Here is a 12,037-nt window from a genome sequence, read left to right on the forward strand (position 1 = left end):
CTCCTTACTACATATTTCTTCGTGTAAACAGTCGAGGAGGCGATTAAGTTGCTTGCGAATCTCGTATGACATAATCGTAGGCGAGATTTTAGTTCTTGCCTGAATGTAAACATTATGATACGATAATCTTATGGCGATTATTGCTTACGATAATCGCCTACGAGTTTTCGTCACGAAGCGTGCGAGAAACTCTCCCCATCTAAATGGGCCTTAAGATGTAAACATTATGATACGATAAACTTATGGCGATTATTGCTTACGATAAACTTATGGCGATTATTGCTTACGATAATCGCCTACGAGTTTTCGTCACGAAGCGTGCGAGAAACTCTCTCCATCTAAATGGGCCTTTATTATTGGTTTAATATATTAATTAATTGCTTCTTTACATAAATTATCTAAATAATTATACTTTTCTGCTGTTGTTTTTAACTCTGTATAAGTTGTCCATGTTACCTGAAATAAAAGTTATGTAACAAAAGTCAAAAGAAATTAAACACATCAATTAAATAATCAAGTGACAAGATTTAAACAAAAATATGTACTTACAAGAGCTGCATGATACCCCAAAGCCCTCAGCTCCCTTATCTTTGCTTGAAAATGTCCATTGGAAATATCAGAGCCCTGAATAATGACATTTCTTCCAGCTATGACCAGTACAATCCATCTGTTGTTATCATTTGGGGCCTGCCTCATTATTCCAAAGGTTTTACTATTAAAAACTTCATGGACTGGTAGAGGCATTCCATTTTGATTATTGCAGAGAATAATATCTAGAAAACATCAAATAAATGTAAAAAATAAGACTATTTACAAAAATAAGATTTGTCCACATTAAATAATTCATTGTACCTCCTCTTTGGTGATGTGTTACTATATGATCACCTACTACATACTGTTCACCACGGTGTTCTCTCAGTAATTTAAAAACATCCAAAAACATTTTTTCACTGAGATTATACTGTTTCTTATAATTTTCGTTTGGCACATAATCAGTATGTTTTTTAGCTAAGATTATAGCTATTCTGTCATTAAGTCTATTCATTTTAGCTTCTTTACAAAATATTTGTGAAGTGTTATGAATTGTCAAAATTTCTCTACCATATGCAAAACATTGCTTCCCATAAGTTTTCAACAAAAACTCTGAAGATAAGACTTTACTCATAAGGTCAACTGGGTATATTTCTAAAAGTCCCAAATAAGCAATACAGCATGCATAAGATCGGCCATATTTTTGCACTTCAAGTTCCCTTTGGGGGTTTCTCAACTCTTCCATAATTCTTTCAAATAAACATTCTTTTGTCAAAGGTTTAAAGTTGAATGTCCCATAAGTCAACACTAATCTTTCTAAATCTTTCAGTCTACATGTAGATAAATTGCTTAATATACTTTCAGCTATTTTAGTCAAGCATCCTTTATGCAATGTGAGTGTGGAAGTTCCAACTAAAGCTAAATGTACATTACACATTACAGATAATCTGGATACTTCATGTTGAATTGTGTCTAGAAGTTTGTAGATAATATTACTTTTAGGTATTTTCATAGAGTATCTGATGATTTTTAAAAGAGCAGCCAGAGACACTTCATGTATATCTTTTGAGCATTCTATGATTTTATCAGCTATTTTCTCTACAAGACCCATACTCCTGATTGGTGTCTTACTTTTGAAAAAACCCATTGACATAATAGCTAAATCATCTATACTAAATTCTGAAAAGTGACTTTCTAAATATAGTTCTAAGTTATGCATATCAAACGGGGGTTTTCTCTGCACACCAATATAAAAAAATGTTTGTACTACTTGTCCTGGTGTTAACTGTTTTGCTTTACTGGCAAATTTCAGTATACATTTATTTGTAAAATCACTGGCTTTTGTAGTATTCAACATAAAAAATAAAGAAATAAAATAAAAGTGTTGATCAAACGTCCACATTTGTAACCTATTTAAGCACTCATCATCCAGTGCTGCCCATACTTCTATGAAGTTTCTAGTTCGAATTGACTCTGGTTCAGGCCACTTTGCTAAAGAAAAGAATACCGACTTTAACTCCTTATCTAAGGCAAGTTTAATGCAGTCAGTAAGGCAGTCTATAAAATTGTCAAACATTCTGTTTGATATTTGCAAGTTGTTTTCTGCACAGTATTCAGCGAGCATAGAAAACCCTTCAAAAATATCTTTAGGATCCGCTTTTGACCAGTCTTTTTTTATTAAAGTATCAAATTGGTCTTTATTTAATGTCGTTGATATAACCTTTTTTAAACTTATGGGAATTGAGTATCCCTTGCTTTCCATAACACTGTACGCATAATTATTCTCATGTTCCATAAACATTTTAACACATAAATTCGCATTGCCATGAAAGTTTCTGTTTACGATCTCCTGTCTGTTTAGTAAACTCAATGTTAAGAGTTGTTTTCTATAATATGTACCTGCTATACTGTGCAATATTTTTGAAAATTTCAACATGTCGATTTAAATTGTATTGGCTTTTAAATTTCGTAATAAATAGGCACAATGTTTACGAAGTATAAATCGGTTAAACTTCTTCTTTTTGTTCTTCTATTTTATTCTATATTTTTAGTTTCTGGCTTCTCTTGAAGAATTTTTTGCTGTGTGCTCGCCCTTTCAGTTAATAGGCCCTTTCTTTCTAGGTTATGTTATTGTTAGAGGTGGGTGATAAATAACATCACGATGATCCGCCGGCAAACAGTATCACCGTGCCTCGTTCCGAAGGAACGACGTTCCAAAGTCACATAGGTGTTCCTCCGTTCCAATAGCTATCCCCGTCACTCACATTACAACATACGTATTTGATACAATGCGCGATCTCCGTTCCGTGCACAAACTAATAAGAGATACTACGTATGTTCCGTGGTGACTGAGCGCGCCACTCGTTGTAGTTCTCTTCAAATCGAGCCATTTCGGCGATGGGAGTAAATGAAATAGGATGACTTTCTTTTCTCACTCACAAGGGTCGTAGGTGCTTATTACTACTAGAGAGGGCGGATAAAAAAATCTGCAGCAGTTATTATAAACCTATTTATGAACAAAGTAAAATATTTTTGTATATTTGTTTTATTATAGGAAGAGTTGGTATTTTATATTTATGTATAATCTATTTTGTGTATTTTACTAGAAATACATTACACTTTATTGCTATTTTTAACAATCCTAAGATTCGCATTAAATAAGTAACAAACAAAATTACATTAAATACAAAATTAACTTTTTGAATGGAATTGAAACTTATTGCAAAGGGAATAAAAACTTAAATCATTGTATAAAAAACGACTATAAGTATTAGAAAGAAGCCGCTGGCTAAAACCGTATATCGTGATGTAAGTTATAGGCGTGACAAGGTCACGGAAGTAACAGTCGTGACAAAATCACGATGATTTATCACTGTGATTTTTTTTGGAACCGGAACGACGGTCACGGCGATAGAAATGTAATGCTATTCCTCATGTCTAGTTATTGTGTCAAAACGGCTTGACCACAGACATATATATATGTCTGTCTGTGGCTTAGACTATTCTTTTTTTTCCATCCTCTAAGGTCTGTGGGCTCGACAGTCGACACTTTTTAATATTTATTTTGAGCTTTGTCTACAAACGTCTTTGTCACACACATTGACAAACATACGTACATATTTAATATTGAACAAATTTAATTCGAAAGCTCATATTGTGTTCTTCGTCTAGAAATACATATATCTTTCGAAGTTATACATTATACATTACATTACAGTATTTCGCGTGAATTAATTAATAAAATTGTATAGTTAAAAGCAAGGTAAAGAAAATAATAACGAGATTAAGGGTCGTATTCTAGAACTCTACTCAATGCTCAAGTCAGGATTTGAGTATGGTTTAAATTCAAATTTAAATTCAAAATTCAAATTCAAATTCAAAAAGTTTATTTCAGACATAGTCCATATTAGTGTTAGTTACAAAAAAATTCTTACAACCTAGTTAGTGCTAAATTTACGAAATATTACAGTAACTTATAAATTAAACCCCTGGAACCCATGTGGACTGAGTTCCAGTGCTTCCACAATTCACTGACAGGGTTCTCCCAGATCAAACGAACTAGGCTATTGGAACTGCCACGCACGCGACGCATCAGGGAGGCAGTTCTCTTCTGAATAATCGCGCTGAAGCTATCAATACGCGCGTCCGCGAACATACCTGATGCGCTGCAAAATCGTAGCAGCCCCAATAGCATCCTAAAACCATTATTGTATTGGACACGCAGGGCATTGACCGTCGCTTTAGTGTAATTTGTCCACAGGCTGCACGTATAAAAGGTCTGACAAAACGCCCTGAAAAGGGTGGTTTTGACATTACCCTCACAACGCGCAAACCTGCGTGACAACATATTACAACGTACGGCCAACGCTCTGCGCTCCCTCTCCATATCTACATCATCCTGCAGATTTTCTGTAACCCAGTGCCCTAGGTATTTAAACCTTGCTACTCTCTTGAGAGGCGCACCACACAAATAAATAGGAGGGATTGAAGCGAGGGCTTTGTTACCGGCTTTAAACACTAAAAGCTCGCTTTTATTTGTGTTATATGTTAGACCGTGAGTCATCGCATACTCCTCACAAATACTTAATAGTTTTACTAGCGCACTGATCGACAGACACAGCAGCACCATATCATCTGCATAACTAATATTATTGACAGTGATACCACCGATCGAGCATCCAATTCCCGTGCTGCTGAGCCTGGCGATCAGCTCATCTATATACCAATTAAACAACCTAGGTACTAGGTAGGAATGTACTATATGACCAACATAAGCAGGATCCAAGGAATAAACCAAAGGCGGAAACTTTCATAAAGAAAAGAAACGAAGTCACTAAGTTGATACAAGAAACAAAGAGCAAGTACTATCTTAAAGCATTTAAAAGCTGTAAAAACAAACCGGCTAAAATGTGGAGTTTAATAAATAATCTGTCAAAGAATAAAATAAAACAGAAAACAACACCAAACAAACTTAAAACTGAAAGTGGATATGCAACAGATTGTATGTAATGAGAACGTTATATGTAATGAGTTTAATTCTTACTTTTCCAATATTGGCAAAATTCTTGCGCAGCAAATTAATAAATCCTATAATAACTCCATCGTGACGAGTGCAATTGGTAGTACATATAAATTAGAAATTTTAACACTTACAAACGCGGAAGAAATATCGAAAATAATTGATACCTTAAACTGCAACACTAGTTCAGGCCTAGACGGGATAAACGCAAAAACCATTAAAAATGTAAAACCATTGATAATTATTTTATTTTATTTATTTATTTATTAAACTTTATTGACCACAATACAAAGGGTACAAAAGGCGGACTTAATGCTAAAAGCATTCTCTACCAGTCAACCTCTGAGAAAAACGAAATTCACGAACGCGGTAAATAAACAGAATATTACGGTTATATTAAAATAAATGAAACAAATTCATAATTATATATATAACAAACTAACCTAATACCTTACTTAATAATATAATACATACACTTACATACATATAAATATACTATACATATACAAAATACTTACAATAACAGAATATGATGATGATTATTGCTGTGACAAACAATTTAGAAGATGCTCATGAACATTATTTTTAAAAGAAAATATATTAGGAGACCGTCTGATGGCGTCCGGTAGAGCGTTCCAGAGCCGTATCGAGTGGAGAGTAAAAGAATCTGACATGAAGCCAGAATGAAAGAGAGGTACAGTGAGTGATAGTGAATTCATGGAACGAAGTGGGAGGTCATGAGAGTCACAGAGATACTGAAATTTACATTTCAAGTATTCTGGATAGTGGGGATTGAAAAGAACGGAGTACAACGTACAGAGAATTCTTTTCTGTCTGCGTTGACGAATAGGGAGCCATTTAAGTTGAGACCTAAAAGAAGAAACATGATCAAATTTCCGAAGGCAGAAAATGAAACGAATAGCATTATTGAGCAGGCGGTCCAACTTGTCTAATAGATTTTCGTTGAGATCAGGATAACAGACATCAGCATAGTCAATGAGTGGGAATATAAGGGAGGTGACGAGCAGGGTCTTAGTACTAATGGGAAGAAAATGTCGAAAGCGGTTTAGAAAACGTAAAGAAGAAGTAACCCTACGACTAACCTCGGACACCTGTAAGGTCCAGCTTAGTGAGGAGTCAATGTAAAGACCAAGGTTTTTTACACTACAACTGAATGGAACAGACGAGTTCTCATAAACTACTTGAATGAGCGAAGTATGGTCAATCTTGGATATCTGTTTAGATCCACCTAAAATAATTGCTTGACACTTGAAAGGATTAACAGATATCCCAAAATTAGTTGACCACTAACACATTGTAAATCGCTGTTAATGTCAGAAATCGCTGAATTAATGTCCTCGGCAGATGCCTGCGCGTAAATCTGCAAGTCATCAGCATAAAAGTGGTAAGAGCAGCTAAGTGAGAAAGAAAGAAAATTAATAAAAAGTGAAAATAAAAGCGGTGACAAGATTCCACCCTGCGGAACACCAGCTGCCAAATCACGCCAATCGGAGACTTTAGGACCCACGCGAACAGCTTGTTGACGATCACGAAGGTAGGACGAGAACCAGTCTAGTGATAATGGGGAGAAGTTAAGCGACTTCAGGATGGCAAGCAGAATGTCGTGGTCTACCATGTTAAAAGCGTTGGAAAAGTCGACGAGAACTATAGCAGTGACCAACTGCTTCTCCATGCCCAGCCTAATGTCTTCCACAACTTTGAGTAGGGCAGTTGTTGTGCCGTGTTCCGGGCGAAACCCAGATTGGAAAGGGGTTAGAAGGTTGTTAGAAAATGTGTAGGAAGACACTTGCTTATGAACAACAGATTCTAGAATTTTAGACAGGAAAGGAAGAATAGAGATAGGCCTAAAGTTATTAAGTTGTATAGGAGAAGATATTTTTGGCAAAGGTATAATAAATGCCTTACGCCAGGCACGAGGGAAATCACCATACTGCAAGGAGAAGTTGATGATATGGACAATAGCAGGGAGAATTTGATCAACAATGCTGACAATCATCACTCTGCTCACCTCGTCACATCCTACGGCTTTAGACTTAATAGAAAAAATTATTTTACGCAAATCGTCAGCTGTAACTGGTGAAAAAGAGAAAGAAACTGAAGAAGAAATGGGCCTGGAAGCAATAAGTCGAATAGTGTTCGCCTTAATGAAGGGATCTAAAGAAGGAGCAGACGAGAAATGGCAGTTGAAGTCGTTAGGAGCAAAAGGGTAGGAGTCAGGTTGAGCAGAACATTTGCCTAAGCCAAAAGTTCTGAGAAACTTCCAGACATTAGCAGGAGAACAATTACTTACATTATTATAAAAATATTGACGCTTAGCTGCCCTCACCATCCCATTACACCTATTACGAGCAGTCTTGTACAGAGTCCAATTACAATCCGACCTATCGCGCTTGTAAACCCGAAACAATCGATCACGTCTAGTCATAGCCATACGAATGCCCCTGTTAATCCAAGGAGCAGGAGGCCGCTTAACCCTAACAGCCCGTAGTGGGGCATGAGCATCGTACAAATTGATCAAACACTGGTTAAGGTTGGAGATTTTCAAATCAACTGACGAAGCACCATACACCCCAGAGAAATCAAGGTCAGCGGCATCCTTCCTCAGCATGTGATGGTCAAGTCGACCAAAATTACGCATCCATACCAAAGGGGGTTTAACTTTCGGTGGCCTTAATCGGTATTGCATGTAGATAAGGTCGTGCTTTGAAAATCCAGGAGCAAGCAACTGACCATGACCAGCAACGAAGTCAGGAGAGGTTATGATTAAGTCAAGCTGTGTATCATTGGAAGAGGGGTTATGATGAGTAGGCTCAGATGGCAAGATTGAAAGGTTCACAGACTTGACAATATTAAGAAGCTTAGTGGATTGCGGAGTGTTAGACAGAAGATCCGTATTGAAGTCACCCATAATTATGTGATGTTTGTAATCAGTGCAAAGTGGTTCAAGAACGGACTCAAGTTGCATGAAGTAATCTGCCGAAGGTGGACAATAGACTACACCCAGAACCGCTATAGTACCCTTAACTGCAATCTCCAAGAAGATGTACTCTGCAGAACCAGAGCAGGCAGAGGAAGACGATAAAAGTAACTTAAAAGGAATGTCACTGCGCAAGTAGATGGCAACACCGCCGCCCCTCCTGCCAGTACGATCATTCCGGATTAGAGAATACCCAGACAGGGAAAAGGACTGAGAAGAAAGACAAGGTTTCAACCAACTTTCTGAAACCAAGATGGCGTGAATAGTAGAAGTTGGAGATGAGAAAGTTTCAAGGAAGTGAGCGTAGTGAGAGGGTATACTCTGTGCATTAATATTTTTTTTTTTTTTTTAATATATAATAGACACACGCTTGGCCACAATCTCACCTGATGTTAAGCGACGATGTGACCGACGATGGGACGCGTTTGCCTAAAAAATGCCTATTCACTCTAGCCTTGAATAGCCCCAAATTGTACTTTTCGGGAAATACAGATGCCGGTAGAGCATTCCATTCCTTTGCCGTACGCATCAGAAAGGAGGAGGCAAAGCGCTTAGTGCGAATAGGTGGAATATCAACGACATAAGAATGGAGTGCTCCGGACCTTCTAGTCGACCGAAGGAGGAACGGTGAGGGCGGAACCAAATTGAAAAGTTCCTGCGCACACTCCCCGAAATGTATCCGATAGAAAACCGACAAGCAGGCTACTTTTCTGCGATGATCGAGATTTTGGAGCTTCGACTCCACAAGAGTATTATTGTTAATAAGTCTCTTTGCTTTACGCTCCACCGAGTCCAAGGCAGCTAACTGGTATTGGGCAGAGCCGTCCCAAAGGTGGCAGCAGTACTCCATACAGGATCGAACTTGTGCTTTATACAGATTTAAAAGCTGTTCAGGTGTGAAGTACCGCCTGACCTTGAAAAGTATGCCTAGTTTTCTGGCAGCAGTTTTTGCCAAGCACTCGATGTATCGCCCAAAGTTGAGGTTGGATGATAAGTCCAGACCAAGTAGCTCAAGGTGGTCCCTTATCGGCACGGATACACCTCGGAAAGTCGGAGTAAGGTGTAAGGGACTCCGTTTTGATGAGAAAAGACACGCCTGTGTTTTAGCCGCATTAAACCTGACCCTGTTAGCATCTCCCCAGTCGGAAGCAGCTTTCAGACTCAGGTTCAACCGGGTGACCATCGCCTCTCGCTTACACCGGATCTCTTCACTGTTGTCTCGGGCGTCTGGCACATAACTCACCGCCACAGTGCTGTCGTCTGCGTACCCAAAGATACCGGGCATCAGCAGCAGGTCGTTGATATGCAGCAAGAATAGAGTGGCGGAGAGGACAGATCCCTGAGGTACACCGGCATTTATACCATGAGGAGCAGACGAGTAACCATCTACAACTACACGGATTGACCTATCCTTCAGAAAATCGCCTATCCATGTGCAAAAGCCAACAGGAATTCCGTAAGCTGGAAGCTTGTTTAACAGGCTATCATGCCAAACCCTATCAAAGGCCTTTGATATGTCGAGAGACACGGCAAGCGATTCACCGCGTTTCTCGACAGCCTCGCTCCATAAATGTGTGGCGTACGCAAGAAGATCCCCAGTAGATCGTCCACGGCGAAAACCATATTGTCGATCACTGAGGAGATCGTTATCTTCGAGGTATCCAAGGAGACGGCTGTTCAATACACGCTCCATAGTCTTACAGAGTATGGAGGTGATTGCGATAGGTCGATAATTAGATGGGTCGGCATGGCTACCTTTCTTAGGTACAGGCTGTACATTTGCAAGCTTCCAGGATTTCGGGACCTGTCCAGAACTCATAGAGAGGCGATACAGGCGAGTCAACACCGGAGACAACTCGGGTGCACAGTTCCGCAGGACAATCGCTGGGACTCCGTCAGGGCCACTGGCTTTGTTGACGTCTAATTTGCGTAAAGCTTTCAACACCTCTTTTTGACGGATAGTGATTTCGGGCATTTCCGAGTCACATCGAGGTAGTGTAGGTGGTGTTTGCAAAGTAGCGTCAAGACGGGAGTTGGAAGCAAAAAGAGAAACAAAAAGATTTGCTTTCTCTTCAGCGGTATGAGCCAGCGATCCGTCATCTCTCATTAAAGGCGGAAGGGATGACCTGCAGAAATTCGCTTCGACCGATTTAGCGAGTGACCAGAATGCTTTACTCCCTGATGGGTATGAAGCTAACCTGACCCCAATACGACTAATATGGCCGAAGCGAGCTTTCCGTATCGCTTTTTTGCAATATGACAGACATTAAAACAATGAGGTATATTAAGTGAATTGTGCAGTAGGGTACTTAAAGTTTCTGGTTCAGACTGAGAGTAAGAGCTAGCTGTGGAGGTAAAACTAATGTCACAAGCGGAATAAAAAGTATCATCATCAGACATATAACTCTAAAATAAATAATAAATAAAGGAATATAACGTAACAATATCTAAAAAAAAAAAATTAAAACAAAATAGTAATAATTATCTAAATACCTGTCCCGCCCGGTTGACTAATATAGAATAGGTAACTCCATGATAAACAAAGGATATTTAATTCATAACTAAGAAAAAAAAAATTAAAATAAATTTATAACAAACGTAAACAAACTAACGTAAAAACACTACACGTTCACAAACTAAAAACTTTTAAAATAAAAACAGAGATCACACCAGGCACAATGCAATTCATGAATTCATGAATTAACAAATTGTATAAATCACTGTTTAGAGAACGGAATTTTTCCAGACAACCTTAAAATGGCCAAAGTAACTCCTATCTTTAAGGCGGGCAGTAGATCCGACCCGGATAACTATCGTCCGATTTCAGTTCTCCCAATACTGTCAAAAATTTTTGAAAAAATTCTCTATTCGAGGCACATAACGTTTCTTAACTCTATAAATTTTCTTAGCGAGAAGCAATATGGTTTCAGACCGAAGTCAAATACGTTATCAGCAACTATTGATATCGTTACTAAAATTAAAATTAGTATTGATAAAAAACAACTGGTATTAGGCGTGTTTATCGACTTAAAAAAAGCTTTTGACACGGTGAGTCACGACCTACTGCTACAGAAATTACAAAATGTTGGTATTACAGGGATTGCTCATGAAATGTTTAGGTCATACCTATATAACCGAAAACAAATAGTTAAAATTGGTGACGTACAAAGTAACCCACAGACTATAACTTATGGCGTTCCACAAGGATCAATTTTAGGACCATTGCTTTTCCTTATCTATATCAATAGCATAACCGAAATAGGCCTAAAAGGTGATGTAACATTATACGCAGACGATACCAGTTTGTTCTATTTTGAAAATTCGTTGGAATCCATTATATCTAACGCCCAGAATGATTTGAATGTTCTTAATGCCTGGTTTCAAACCAATCTCCTCACAATCAATATCAAAAAAACCAACTACATCTTGCTTTCTGCTAAGAACAAACGAACACCCCAGTACCTACCACTAACAATAAATACTTTACCTATAAATAGAGTATACCAGGAAAAGTACCTTGGCCTTATATTAGACAGTAACATGACATGGAAACCGCAGTTACAAAAAATTAAAACAAAGTTGCTGTCCCTTATGGGAATGTTACGCGGCTTAATAAGATGTCTCCCGATACGAGTACGATATACTACCTAGTCAGGTCATAAATTCTGTCACATGTTTAATATAAAATAATTGAAACAAGTTTATTCATCATGTAACCATTTATATACCAAAATGAACTTAATAAAACATAGATTCTTATGACACTAAAGTTTAATTAAAATGACCTCCGTGATTTTGAATACAGGCTTTCAATCTGCGCGGCCAGTTGTCTATCGCAGCACGAACGAGGTCCATGTCAATATCGGCGGCTGCCTTAATCAAGGATGTCTTGAGTGACTCCAAATTGGGATGAGGCTTTGAGCGCGCCTTTTCCTCCAAGTGTTGCCATATCTTGTAATCTAACGGATTCAAATCTGGACTGGAGGAGG

General features: G+C 38.2%; 1 protein-coding gene across 1 annotated transcript; it reads right to left on the reverse strand.

Moving 5' to 3' along the window:
* Positions 1-337: 337 nt before the first annotated feature.
* Positions 338-2,636, reverse strand: LOC113235423. The gene is made up of 3 exons (XM_026471105.1): positions 2,431-2,636; positions 550-773; positions 338-456 (listed from the first exon to the last, which is right to left on the reverse strand). The coding sequence occupies exons 1-3, from the start codon at positions 2,465-2,467 to the stop codon at positions 370-372; spliced, it is 348 nt and encodes a 115-aa protein (XP_026326890.1). The 5' UTR covers positions 2,468-2,636; the 3' UTR covers positions 338-369.
* Positions 2,637-12,037: the final 9,401 nt, after the last annotated feature.

This window comes from Hyposmocoma kahamanoa, unplaced genomic scaffold, assembly GCF_003589595.1.
Source record: "Hyposmocoma kahamanoa isolate Upper Pololo Valley unplaced genomic scaffold, ASM358959v1 87, whole genome shotgun sequence".
NCBI classification, from domain to species: Eukaryota; Metazoa; Arthropoda; class Insecta; order Lepidoptera; family Cosmopterigidae; genus Hyposmocoma; species Hyposmocoma kahamanoa.

What these genes read in the sequence shown, in the direction of transcription:
- LOC113235423 (XM_026471105.1), bottom strand. Translation starts at nt 2,467, where the DNA reads ATGTTGAAATTTTCAAAAATATTGCACAGTATAGCAG. An exon ending in AATATTGCACAGTATAGCAG is followed by an intron (nt 774 to 2,430) that starts GTACATATTATA and finishes GATGTTTTCTAG; the next exon opens with ATATTATTCTCTGCAATAAT. An exon ending in TGGGGTATCATGCAGCTCTT is followed by an intron (nt 457 to 549) that starts GTAAGTACATAT and finishes CTTTTATTTCAG; the next exon opens with GTAACATGGACAACTTATAC.